The sequence below is a fragment of the Leptodactylus fuscus genome, chromosome 6 (assembly GCF_031893055.1).
Source record: "Leptodactylus fuscus isolate aLepFus1 chromosome 6, aLepFus1.hap2, whole genome shotgun sequence".
Lineage (NCBI taxonomy): Eukaryota > Metazoa > Chordata > Amphibia > Anura > Leptodactylidae > Leptodactylus > Leptodactylus fuscus.
The window spans coordinates 22,959,733-22,974,401 of NC_134270.1; the positions used below are offsets into that span (position 1 = coordinate 22,959,733).

The 14,669-nt window shown below is 48.5% G+C and overlaps 1 protein-coding gene across 2 annotated transcripts in view; it reads right to left on the reverse strand.

Moving 5' to 3' along the window:
- The window catches only part of PRKCA (protein kinase C alpha), a 91,509-nt gene that overhangs the window by 39,156 nt on the left and 37,684 nt on the right, over positions 1-14,669 (reverse strand). For both annotated transcript variants that reach the window (XM_075279575.1, XM_075279574.1), the window contains exon 3: positions 11,705-11,787. In XM_075279575.1, coding sequence (XP_075135676.1) covers positions 11,705-11,787 — 83 coding nt within the window. The remainder of the gene's footprint in view (positions 1-11,704; positions 11,788-14,669) is intronic.

Here is a 14,669-nt window from a genome sequence, read left to right on the forward strand (position 1 = left end):
CCTGGAAGACACAACTGCCCCCTGCAGCCTGGAGAGCCCTGGACGACACAACTGCCCCCTGCAGCCTGGAGAGCCCTGGAAGACACAACTGCCCCCTGCAGCCGGGAGAGCCCTGGAAGACACAACTGCCCCCTGCAGCCTGGAGAGCCCTGGAAGACACAACTGCCCCCTGCAGCCTGGAGAGCCCTGGAAGACACAACTGCCCCCTGCAGCCGGGAGAGCCCTGGAAGACACAACTGCCCCCTGCAGCCGGGAGAGCCCTGGAAGACACAACTGCCCCCTGCAGCCGGGAGAGCCCTGGAAGACACAACTGCCCCCTGCAGCCTGGAGAGCCCTGGACGACACAACTGCCCCCTGCAGCCGGGAGAGCCCTGGAAGACACAACTGCCCCCTGCAGCCTGGAGAGCCCTGGACGACACAACTGCCCCCTGCAGCCGGGAGAGCCCTGGAAGACACAACTGCCCCCTGCAGCCGGGAGAGCCCTGGAAGACACAACTGCCCCCTGCAGCCGGGAGAGCCCTGGAAGACACAACTGCCCCCTGCAGCCTGGAGAATCTGCAGCTTGGAGACTCCTTCTTCCAGCTCAGAGGACAAGTGTTTTGTTTATCAGCCTCTAGGTGGCGCTGCTGCTTTGAGGTGGCCATTGCCTGAATGGTGGGCATTGGGAGATGACATCTACTACTTAGGATAACAGAGGGTTAACAAGTATCTCCTTTGTAGAAATCACTCCCTGGAGAGGACTGGGCTTTCACGTCTAAGAGTAATGGAGCCAAATGTAGAGTAGACAGCGGTGCTGCTGCAGCGCCTCTTTGCACAAGCATCAGTGAGTGCCATGTGTTTTATACCGTCATCGCTCGCCGACCCCTGTGTAATGCGACGCCGACCCTCGCAGTCCCGAGAAGGAGGATTAACTCCGAGGCAGGAGAACAATTTAAACCTGTTTACCATGGAAACCCCAAAGTTACCAAGGAAACGGCTTATGCGGAATTGACATTTTTGCTGTGTAATTCTGAGTGAGCGCTCCGGAGGTTTCTCCTCATTGGTGAAGGGGGGGGGGAGGCGAAGTGTCAGTCACCAGGAATATCACACGGCATAGAGGGAGGGGGTCAGCATGAATGGCTGCCATCAAGCACTCATCGATTCCTGGAGAAACTTCTCCTACGTATAAGACGTCGGCGGCCAGGTGACCAGAAATACTAGGGAAGCGCTGGGCAGATCGCAACGGGCGCTTCATTAATGTGACAGGTGGAAGAGACCATTCCTACAAAGTAATGGGGGGTAAATGCAGATTTGCAGGCCATACATGAAGAAATACCTGCTAAGGGTGGACTCTGCTGCCCCATGACAAAAAGTATGTGCCCCCCCCCCCTTCTTCAGACATCACCTCCTTCCACGTCTCACCATGGATCGTGGGGCAGCCTAGAGATTAAAGAGCTCTCCTCCAGAGAGTTGTGTGTTATTGCCCCCCAAGCCTAGTGTTGATGGCTCCCTGTAGCCCGGTGAGGCCAGTTACCCCCTGCAGCCCCCGAGAGGCCAGTTACCCCCTGCAGCCCCCGAGAGGCCAGTTACCCCCTGCAGCCCCCGAGAGGCCAGTTACCCCCTGCAGCCCCCAAGAGGCCAGTTACCCCCTGCAGCCCCCGAGAGGCCAGTTACCCCCTGCAGCCCCCGAGAGGCCAGTTACTCCCAGTAACCCGGTGAGGCCAGTTACCCCCTGCAGCCCCCGAGAGGCCAGTTACCCCCTGCAGCCCCGTGAGGCCAGTTACTCCCAGTAGCCCGGTGAGCCCAGTTACCCCCTGAAGCCCCGTGAGGCCAGTTACCCCCTGCAGCCCCGTGAGGCCAGTTACTCCAAGTAGCCCGGTGAGGCCAGTTACCCCCTGCAGCCCCCGAGAGGCCAGTTACCCCCTGAAGCCCCGTGAGGCCAGTTACCCCCTGCAGCCCCGTGAGGCCAGTTACTCCCAGTAGCCCGGTGAGGCCAGTTACCCCCTGAAGCCCCGTGAGGCCAGTTACCCCCTGCAGCCCCGTGAGGCCAGTTACTCCCAGTAGCCCGGTGAGGCCAGTTACCCCCTGCAGCCCCCGAGAGGCCAGTTACTCCCTGCAGCCCCCGAGAGGCCAGTTACTCCCAGTAGCCCGGTGAGGCCAGTTACCCCCTGCAGCCCGGTGAGGCCAGTTACCCCCTGCAGCCCCGTGAGGCCAGTTACTCCCAGTAGCCCGGTGAGGCCAGTTACCCCCTGCAGCCCCCGAGAGGCCAGTTACTCCCTGCAGCCCCCGAGAGGCCAGTTACTCCCAGTAGCCCGGTGAGGCCAGTTACCCCCTGCAGCCCGGTGAGGCCAGTTACTCCCTGCAGCCCCGAGAGGCCAGTTACCCCCTACAGCCCCGAGAGGCCAGTTACCCCCTACAGCCCCGAGAGGCCAGTTACTCCCTGCAGCCCGGTGAGGCCCAGTTACCCCCTGCAGCCCCGAGAGGCCAGTTACCCCCTACAGCCCCGAGAGGCCAGTTACTCCCTGCAGCCCCGAGAGGCCAGTTACTCCCAGTAGCCCGGTGAGGCCAGTTACCCCCTGCAGCCCGGTGAGGCCAGTTACCCCCTACAGCCCCGAGAGGCCAGTTACCCCCTGCAGCCTGGTGAGGCCAGTTACCCCCTGCAGCCTGGTGAGGCCAGTTAATCCCTGTAGCATAAAGAACCTAAGCACCCAGTACAGCTTTCGGGAGTCAGAGGCTTCCAGCTGTATGGACACTCCTTTGACCTATGAAAGGGGCAACAGTAAATGAGTTCCTCACCACACTACTCCTAATGGATGCCAGTGAAGACTGCTGGGTAGGATAACAGATACTATGCATCTCCCGGCAATAAGTTTGTGCTGAAAGGGATGGTAACTAAGGGTATGCATACTTGACCAATTATTTTACATGCTTTCTCCCTTCGTGTATGACATGTACAACCAGGATAGATCATTTGTACATGTTTCAATACAGGGGAGGGGATTACCCTGCTTGAGGCCAGACTATAATCTGAGTCTCTGGATTAAAGCGCAGGCGTTGACCAAGATTAATGATGATTCAAATCATTAGAAAGAGATTTCAGGCTTCTGAGGTGGTCACATGACGATGGCCGGGGGTCTGAACGGCAGTGGAGGCGGCCGGGCAGGAAGCCATGACTTTTGTATGAACTGCCATCATCCGGCGACTAATGGCTTCTAGACACACGAAACGCAGAACAGCAACAACTTAATTACTGACCACAGAGAATGCCGGGAAACGAGGCCTGGAGTGTGTACACTGCCTGACAGGATAACGCCTGCCGGCTGCATGGGACAGTGGAGCAAACGCTTAGTTCTGCCTGTAGCATCTTACCTGGTGCATTTAGGTCTCTTTGGGGTCAAAAGCAGAAATGTTACTGACCTATATAAGGCTATCGAAGTAAAATGAATTGTACAATGTGATTAAAGGGGCTCTATCATTGGGAAAAGTCATTTTTAACTAATCACATCCTTGCATAGCCTTTCGAAAGTCTATTCCACACCTACCTTTAGTATGTACATTGCCTCAGTGGTTTCTGAATAAGTCCGTTTTTATTCATATGTGCATTAGACTGGTGCACGATGCATCATGCACCCCCTTTGCTATTGTTTCCTATGAGGCGTACACAGCACAGGCTGCTGCTGCTGATGACGTCCTGCTTCCTGTTTGCACACACATAGGAGATAATAGAAGAGAGGAGGCTGCTGGGAACTTCCTGTGCTGGCTGGAAGCTCATTAGCATATGAATAAAAAAGGACTTATTCAGACACCACTGAGGCAATCTACATACTAAAGGTAGGTGTGGGATAGACTTTCTAAAGCCTATGCAAGGATGTGATTAGTTAAAAATGACTTTTCCCAGTGATAGAGTCCCTTTAAAGGGATCCTATCATTAAAATGCAATTTTTTGTGACTCAGGGCTCGTTCACATCAGCGTTGTGAACTCCGTTCTGCAGGTTTCCGTTTCCTGCCTAAAACAGAGCAGGAGACGGAAACCTGCAGGAGTCTCTCTCACCCATTCATTTGAATGGGTGAGAAAGCTGTCCAGCCGTGAGTGTTTTATGCTCTCCACTGCGAAACCGGGTTTTATAATCCGGACACAGAGTCGGACATGCAGTACTCTGTGTCCGGATAAAAAAAATCCGGTTTCGCGGCGGAGAGCATAAAACACTCACCGCCGCTCACGGCCGGACCCGGTCTGTGCTTTCCGCCTTCTGGCATGCAGAAGACGGAAAGCACAGAACGGAAAGAAAAACGCAGGTGTGAACCTAGCGTAACACGAAGGAATACCCTTAAGAAAGGCTATTCTTCTCCTACCTTTAGATGTCTTTTCCGCGCCACCATTCGGTAGAAATCCCGGTTTTCTTCAGTACGCAAATGAGTTCTCTCGCAGCACTGGGGGCGTCCCCAATGCTGCGAGAGAACTCTCCAGCGACGCCTCCATCTTCTTCTGGAATGGCCTTTTCACGAGTCTTCTTCCAGACTTGGCTTAAAACTTCTATGTATGCGCAAGTCGGCTCTGCCGTTGGGCCTGGGCAGAGCTGACTGCGCATGCCCGCCTGGTACAAGTGGCCACAAGAAAATGCGCATTCGGCATGTGAACATGGTCCTATGGTAATATACCATCTTTCCCTATATTATACCCTAAAGACATCTAGAGGCCCTGAAGGGGGGAAAAAAAGAAAACGATCAAAAACCAGGGCAAAATGCGAATATGCTCCAATATATAGACCTCCATAAGTAACTAAAGAATAATGTAAAGATAATAACAGGACAAAGTGTGAATACAGGTAAAGGCTGAGGCCCCACATTGCAGAAAAGTGTTTGCTGTTGTTGCAAATTTTACAAAAGTGGCTTCAACAGGAATGGGACATACTTAGGAAGTTCTTATACTTCTCCCTTCTGATAAACTCATTACAGGCTTTGGCTCAAAAAAAAAAACAAAAACGCAGCAAAATCTGCAACAAAACATTCAGCTTTTGCTCTAAGATTTGAATCCTGCAGCTATCTCATGGATAAGGCTATGTTCACACCAGTGCTTGGCTTCCAGTCAAGGATTCCGTCCCCAAATCTGCTTGAAAAACGCAGAGAGATATGTCCTTCAAGCAAGACTTTTCTCTCTGCATTTTTCAGGCAGAAACTGGGCAGACCCCATTATAGTTTATGTAGTCAGTGGGTAACTTACTGTGTAAGCGGACATTTTTCTTGTGGCCGCGGGCATGCGAAGTAGGCTCTGCCTGAGGCCTACAAGTTTCACCGCCTGCGCCGGAAGAAGACACAGGAAGAGGACGTTCCTGAAGAAGATGAAGGTGTCACTGGAGAGTTCTCTCACAGCATTGGGGACGCCCTTAGTGCTGTTTGAGCGCTGGGGCCCGCCCTCAGTGCTGCGAGAGAACTCATTTGCATACCGGCGAAAACTGGGATTTCCACGGAACGGCATGGAGAAGACATCTAACGGTAGGAGAAGAATAGCCTTCCTATCATTCCATTTGAATGATAGGATCCCTTCATGTAACCTACACTTGTTCCCCACACCACACAATGGTCTAAACACCAAGTCTATAGATTTCAATTTAAAACTTCCTCCATGTACAGGACCTCCCTAAAATGTTTATAGCCATCAGACAGATTACTGGTCGGAGGGTTACTAATCCTCACTTTCAGGGGACACGTAGCGCACGCCATATACTGCACATGACAGTAGATAATGCAGTTTTTCATTTCTGTGTCTTCCTTGCTTCAGGTCTGAACCGTCCTAGCACCCTGTACATACTTGCACGTAATACACTTTTTGTGCACACACTTGTAGTACCCTTTATATTTTAGCCACGTGGCATCATCCACCTTCTCTTCAAATACACGGAGGAAAGATCACTTCTCAAAGTTTGGGCTGTACATGTAATACAGCACTCTCCATGTGACAATACTCCAGCCAAAGTTTCATCCTGAGAAAGCAGTGGGATATATTGATTTATTATGGAGATCTCTTACTAAATTCCTCACTGTAAACTGTGGAAGAAATCGTCATTCTCTGACTTTATATCTCACATTATTCCTCAATAACATGGCTGCCTATACTAGGAGAACACGACCTGGTGACAGATCCTAGACTTGAAAGGTCGATGGGGCGACCGCCGTTTCTGGGGGCCAGGTCTATGTACTGTACAGGGGACACAGCCCTCCACCGCTGCCTACACGGTGGAGGGGAGGGGGATCAGCTATAATATCAGGTAATGAGGGGAGGGAGTATTTAGTGGACATGGCACAGACACATCAGCTGCAAATTCCTCCCATGTGCCCAGGCTGGGTACAGAAGAAAGTCACATGTCCAGATTAATAACAGTATCATGCAGAATGAGCTGGGGGGCATCGCATGTCCTTCACCTCCGCCCCCCGCCCTGCTCGTACATGGTCAGTATGCCGTTTAGAGTAATGCAGACGGGCGCTCCAGGGGAACGAAGCCGTTTAGGACTGTGACCCACTTACCATGGTCAGGCCCCAGGGATTGGACTTTGTGAAGGATTTACAGCAGCTATAATAGAGACTAATGGAAGGAGATCCCAGTAATGGATCTGATGGCAGAGGGGAGGGGGCCGCGAAAATCCTAAGCCCAGCATAGACTGCACCTGCTGCTAGGAACACACCAAGAGGAGCTGCAGTAGCTGAGGCAAAGAGAACAAGATCAGCTTAAGAAAGAATGCACAGTGCTACTTCTCTTATTCAGTATACGTAGACAGTGCACAGTACCACTTACCCCATATACATAAACATACCGCACAAATGATCAATGCATAGTGCCACTTACACTGTATACATGGCCAGTGCACAGTACCACTCCTCTTGTATAATGTATACATGGCCAGTGCACAGTACCACTTCTCTCTCACAGTGTATACATGGCCAGTGCACAGTACCACTCCTCTTGTATAATGTATACATGGCCAGTGCACAGTACCACTTCTCTCACACAGTGTATACATGGACAGCGCACAGTACCACTTCTCTCACACAGTGTATACATGGCCAGTGCACAGTACCACTTCTCTCACACAGTGTATACATGGACAGCGCACAGTACCACTTCTCTCACACATTGTATACATGGCCAGTGCACAGTACCACTTCTCTCACACAGTGTATACATGGCCAGCGCACAGTACCACTTCTCTCACACAGTGTATACATGGACAGCGCACAGTACCACTTCTCTCACACAGTGTATACATGGACAGCGCACAGTACCACTTCTCTCACACAGTGTATACATGGACAGCGCACAGTACCACGTCTCTCACACAGTGTATACATGGACAGCGCACAGTACCACTTCTCTCACACAGTGTATACATGGACAGCGCACAGTACCACTTCTCTCACACAGTGTATACATGGGTAGAGCACAGTACCACTTCTCTCACACATTGTATACATGGACAGCGCACAGTACCACTTCTCTCACACAGTGTATACATGGACAGCGCACAGTACCACTTCTCTCACACAGTGTATACATGGACAGCGCACAGTACCACTTCTCTCACACAGTGTATACATGGACAGCGCACAGTACCACTTCTCTCACACATTGTATACATGGGTAGAGCACAGTACCACTTCTCTCACACATTGTATACATGGACAGCGCACAGTACCACTTCTCTCACACAGTGTATACATGGACAGCGCACAGTACCACTTCTCTCACACAGTGTATACATGGACAGCGCACAGTACCACTTCTCTCACACAGTGTATACATGGACAGCGCACAGTACCACTTCTCTCACACATTGTATACATGGACAGTGCACAGTACCACTTCTCTCACACATTGTATACATGGCCAGTGCACAGTACCACTTCTCTCACACAGTGTATACATGGACAGCGCACAGTACCACTTCTCTCACACATTGTATACATGGCCAGTGCACAGTACCACTTCTCTCACACAGTGTATACATGGACAGCGCACAGTACCACTTCTCTCACACAGTGTATACATGGACAGCGCACAGTACCACTCCTCTTGTATAATGTATACAAGGCCAGTGCACAGTACCACTTCTCTCACACAGTGTATACATGGCCAGTGCACAGTACCACTTCTCTCACACAGTGTATACATGGCCAGTGCACAGTACCACTCCTCTTGTATAATGTATACAAGGCCAGTGCACAGTACCACTTCTCTCACACAGTGTATACATGGCCAGTGCACAGTACCACTCCTCTTGTATAATGTATACAAGGCCAGTGCACAGTACCACTTCTCTCACACATTGTATACATGGCCAGTGCACAGTACCACTTCTCTCACACATTGTATACATGGACAGTGCACAGTAACACTTCTCACACACACTGTATACATGGCCAGCGCACAGTAACACTTCTCTCACACACTGTATACATGGACAGTGCACAGTACCACTTCTCTTGTACAATGTATACATGGATAGAGCACAGTACCACTTCTCTTGTACAATGTATACATGGGCAGTGCACAGTACCACTTCTCTTGTACAATGTATACATGGGTAGCGCACAGTACCAAGAAAGAAGATGTAGGATGGCACTGCTGAATGCGAAGACAAAAGTCTCTACAAGCTGGAGGTGAGTATGAGGAATATAACCTTTGTATATACAAAGCTGTGGTGGTGCTCGACAACCAAAAAAAGACTATAGAAAAATGGAGCAAATACAGAAGAATGAGGAAGGGCACTCACCCACGTTCACGCTTATCTTCATAAAATACTTCTTTTATTGAGGTAACATATTCCTTTAAAAACAGGTAGTGCAGGGAGGGAATAGAGCATATATAGGCATGTAGGCAACAGCCGTTTCGCGCAACTGTGTGCGCTTTCTCAAGCCTCAAAATGCAATAACAGATGAACAAGAAAGCAGGCTTAAATACCATTAAGACAATCAGGCATAATAAAGATCTCCTGAAATAGATTCAGATTATGACCAATAGAAATACCTGCAGTATCTCCTGTGAACTCCAACATCGGCATAAGCGGACCAGAATGAAGACTGTTTCAAGTCACAGTACCACTTCTCTTGTACAATATATACATGGACAGTGCACAGTACCACTTCTCTCACACACTGTATACATGGATAGAGCACAGTACCACTTCTCTTGTACAATGTATACATGGATAGAGCACAGTACCACTTCTCTTGTACAATATATACATGGGCAGTGCACAGTAGCACTTCTCTCACACATTGTATACATGGGTAGAGCACAGTACCACTTCTCTCACACATTGTATACATGGGTAGAGCACAGTACCACTTCTCTCACACATTGTATACATGGGTAGAGCACAGTACCACTTCTCTCACACATTGTATACATGGACAGTGCACAGTACCACTTCTCTCACACATTGTATACATGGACAGTGCACATACCACTTCTCTCACACACTGTATACATGGCCAGTGCACAGTACCACTTCTCTCACACACTGTATACACTGTTTTCCTAATTACATCTTGGGAAACTGATTTGCATATTCCCTATAATCCTCTAGTGAAGCGAAAATGGCTTTGTAAGTCTCCATAGGCCTGCAAGGGTGTCCACTTCTCTTGTATTATCCCCTGACACCTTATACAGAAGAGCGCACAGTAACACTTCTCTCAGAGTCTGGCGCCTCCTGGAGAACAATCTCATTCCCAGATTAATTATTATATATATGCTCCATGTTGCCGTGGCCGCTCTCTGGACTCCCATCAGTGGATGTATCCATGCAGAACATTGCACATTACAGCGCCCCCTAACACCGCAAACTTGCATAGCAGGGGTGACTGGCGCCAGGACTTGGCACAGCGGTTTCTCTTGCTCTCTGCGGTGCTCACTTCTCACGCTGATGCAGACAATGTGCTTTAATAATTCAGCAGTCAATGCGCCCAAGGCGTACAACATGTAACAAGTGAGCAGATGACACTGTAACAAACACTCAGCGAGCCATGCCAAAACACCAGAGATTAACCATTTTAGCACCAGGAGAAAACATCATCATCCTGTGCACTGAGGAAGGGCGTCTCTGCTGATTCTGAGGCTCATGGACGTACTGCAAGAAGCGAGGTCAGAGATGTAAAGCTCAGGGTGTGCGGAAAGCTGGGTGACAACCCTGTATCTTCTGCTTACCATATCACTGCAAACTGACTATAAGTGGGTTCTGTATAAAGCTAATTCTTCCCACACTTGAGGGTTTGTTACAGTGTACCAGTGCAAACAATCTGTCTCTCTTTATTCTTATGATCAGGCTCTGTTCTCGCAGAGTTTTGGTACAATGGGTCAGTCATCCTCCTCACTATATGGAGTTAGATTATCCTCTGTGGTGCTGACACACGGCGGTGAATCATGAGCACGTGGAGGCGCAGGATCTCCCGGAGCTATAGACTCCAGGTTATTACAGTCTTTATGAGCTCTAATCATTCTCATTATGTTTCTGCAGAGGTCAGCGCGAAAATTACAACCACCGAGACTGGGAGGCGAACGGAGACAACCGCATAACCGCCCACATCCCAGGTCTAGATCAGAGGTGACAGGGGCATGGGTGGGGGGGACAGATCAAGTCTATTACCTATAACAGGTAACCAGTGATAGAGCCCAGCAATGTGGGTGACATCCCCTAACAATGAGGGTGACATCCCCTAACAATGAGGGTGACATCCTCTAACAATGAGGGTGACATCCCCTAACAATGAGGGTGACATCCCCTAACAATGAGGGTGACATCCCCTAACAATGAGGGTGACATCCCCTAACAATGTGGGTGACATCCCCTAACAATGTGGGTGACATCCCCTAACAATGAGGGTGACATCCCCTAACAATGAGGGTGACATCCCCTAACAATGTGGGTGACATCCCCTAACAATGAGGGTGACATCCCCTAAAGGCATGCCAATGGTGGGTGTCTGACAACTACTTACTAAGTGTGGAAAACCGTTGTAAAAAAGGTGAGATCCAGGTAGACGCCTCCAGACTGTGACACGGGAGGATTTCAGGCTATGAGTGTGCCCAGTATCACAGCCCAGACCCGTAACACCAATAGCTCCCCGCTTATTGCTAAAGTACCCCGAAGCAACAGCAACATGGTACAGGCCAGCTAACTTACGGCTATAATAACAGCGGAGGCTGAGAGCGTGCGGCGCCCCCCAGAGACACATTCACACGTCACCTCAGATATATATACACCGTGCATTATTCATGGAAGGTGAAGCATATAATAACCGGCACATCACTCGTCTCCGCTCTGCAGGAATGCAGCATCAGCTAAAATAGATCTCACTGACAGATCCTCCCCGGTGGCCTCTGCTACATCGTGTAGTTTCTGCCTGCAGCAACTAACACTGAAAGAGACGGAGCTGCCTCTTGGAAATGAAGCTTCGGCGCTGGAGGAGAAGTTCTGGCATCTTCTAATACTCTAAAAACCCACACCGCTGAGGGTCTGGTACAATTGTATCCAGTCTAGACAATCCTCTATGGACTACAGATGGTTACATTGTAACACCGACCCCCATAGTGATGATATTTAGGGGGGCGTGTTTAATACAAGGGGCAAAATTTATTAAAGAAGCAAAAAAAAAAATTATTATTGTTATATAATTTTTGATGAATTGGTGCAGTGATGAACAAATCACATTATGAAGGAAGAGCAGTACTCACATCTGTATCCGGCCCTTTATCCGCACCAGGACAGGAGAACGTGACAAACTCATGGCAGCGCTTGTGGACCACGAAACAGCAAACTGCAAGGAAAAGAAAATACAAGGTGAGGATGACGAGGAGTACAACGAAGATGATCAGTGCGATGACTTCTTAGACTACTTGACTTTTACAATACATTTCTATTACTTATCCTGTATTATACTCCAGAGCTGCGCTCACTATTCTGCTGGTACATTCACTGTGTATATACATTACATTACTTATCATGTACTGGTCCTGAGTTACGTCCTGTATTATACTCCAGAGCTGCGCTCACTATTCTGCTGGTGCAGTCACTGTGTACATACATTACATTACTTATCCTGTACTGATCCTGAGTTACATTCAGTATTATACTCCAGAGCTGCACTCACTATTCTGCTGGTACAGTCACTGTGTACATACATTACATTACTTATCCTGTATTATACTCCAGAGCTGCGCTCACTATTCTGCTGGTACAGTCACTGTGTATATACATTACATTACTTATCATGTACTGGTCCTGAGTTACGTCCTGTATTATACTCCAGAGCTGCACTCACTACTCTGCTGGTACAGTCACTGTGTACATACATTACATTACTTATCCTGTATTTTACTGCAGAGCTGCGCTCACTATTCTGCTGGTGCAGTCACTGTGTACATACATTACATTACTTATCCTGTATTATACTGCAGAGCTGCACTCACTATTCTGCTGGTACAGTCACTGTGTACATACATTACTTATCCTGTATTATACTCCAGAGCTGCGCTCACTATTCTGCTGGTACAGTCACTGTGTACATACATTACATTACTTATCCTGTATTATACTCCAGAGCTGTGCTCACTATTCTGCTAGTGTAGTCACTGTGTACATACATTACATTACTTATCCTGTATTATACTGCAGAGCTGCGCTCACTATTCTGCTGGTGCAGTCACTGTGTACATACATTACATTACTTATCCTGTATTATACTCCAGAGCTGCACTCACTATTCTGCTGGTGCAGTCACTGTGTACATACATTACATTACTTATCCTGTATTATACTGCAGAGCTGCGCTCACTATTCTGCTGGTACAGTCACTGTGTACATACATTACTTATCCTGTATTATACTCCAGAGCTGCGCTCACTATTCTGCTGGTACAGTCACTGTGTACATACATTACATTACTTATCCTGTATTATACTCCAGAGCTGTGCTCACTATTCTGCTAGTGTAGTCACTGTGTACATACATTACATTACTTATCCTGTATTATACTGCAGAGCTGCGCTCACTATTCTGCTGGTGCAGTCACTGTGTACATATGTTACATTACTTATCCTGTATCTCTCTGTAATATATATGCGTCTATATCACATGGTCCAGAAGATCTGATAACTTGTCCCCTCTGTGCGCTAGGTGTGGGGGAGTACAGGACTATTCCTGCTTGCTCTGAGCCAGCAGGTCTCTATAAGGAAGCGTCTTCATCCCTGCCTCCCAATACATGAGAGAAGCAGATGGCGGCAGTAGCGCAGTGTAATGAGGATCTTCCTTCTTCCTGTGATTCATCATCTCCTTGTAGTGTTTGCTGCCAAATACTCCGTAATTAATAAACGTGACACAGCAGCGCTCTAAACGACACTGTGCGGGAGAAGAACGCTGGCGACTACATGGAGGGACTCTACTCAACCGTTCCTGCAAGTCTTTACCCAGGGGGGTTTCCTAATATAAAGAGGCGATGACTTTACTGACTCTGCCCTCTATGGATAATAAGATGAGAAGACTCTGACGACTCTGCCTGTTACCGATAAAGAAGATACCTGCTGAATGAGAAGTCGATGACTCTTCTGACACAACACTTTATTCATAACTGGACTCCGCCCCTATTCATGATTGGATTCTGTGCGTTAATCATAATAAGATGACTCTGTCGGCTACTGATAAGAGTTACTCCAGCAGGTAACTGCCAAACACACAGACACACACAGTCCCCTAATGTCCGCAGGGGGACTGCCGCTACCCCTGTCCCACATCCTAATGATAATGAGATAAATCTACCGATTCAGACATCTAATAATATTGACTCCACCTTTTGCTGTTAATTAGATTTTTCTATTGACTTTACTCTTTAATTATGAGAGGACTTTGACGGTCCCACTTTCCAATAATAATGAGATGACTCTGCTGACCAAGCCTCTAATAAGGATGAAATAACTTGGTGCCTTACTAATAATAATGAGATGACTCTTCTGCTCCTGTGCCAGTCTACACAACAAAGCCTGGAAGGTGTAACCAACATATATATATATATATATATATATATATATATATATATATATATATCAGTCTTATTTTATTACAGGAATGACCAAATACAGAAAATATCAAGATAACAAAATTCTAATAAAACTTTTCCTAAGGACGCAAAATACGGCAGCTGATATGTAAATGAGGGGGTGGGGTCAGATCGAGCATACGTTCCAGCAGAGACATAGGCTTGTGACAAGGGGCGCAGGGTCTTCCGCCTGGTGATAAGATGGCTGTAGATGTTTCGGACCTCACAGAAAGCCCTGATTTCTTTATTATGGAAATATCCACCGATGTAGGTGGTTTATGATCTGACAGCACTAGGGGTGCAGCGCCCCCTCCCCATAAACATACAATGCCCGGGTCAGCACACTGGGGTCTAAAATCCAGTTCTGGCAGCAAAAATGCAGATAATCTCCCGGCTGTACGCAAAGCCACGGAGGACGGTGGGGACAGATGGCACTAAATGCTCGACATGTGAAGTGGGCTCGGAGAGGAATGAAGTGAGCGGCGGTCCGCCACTAATCAGCCGCGGCCGCCACATGTCATCCTCACGTGTAACATCTGCAGGACGGGCGCATTATCATCCTAAATGACCCCAATCACTCAGACACGAGATGATCCCCAATCTGCTGT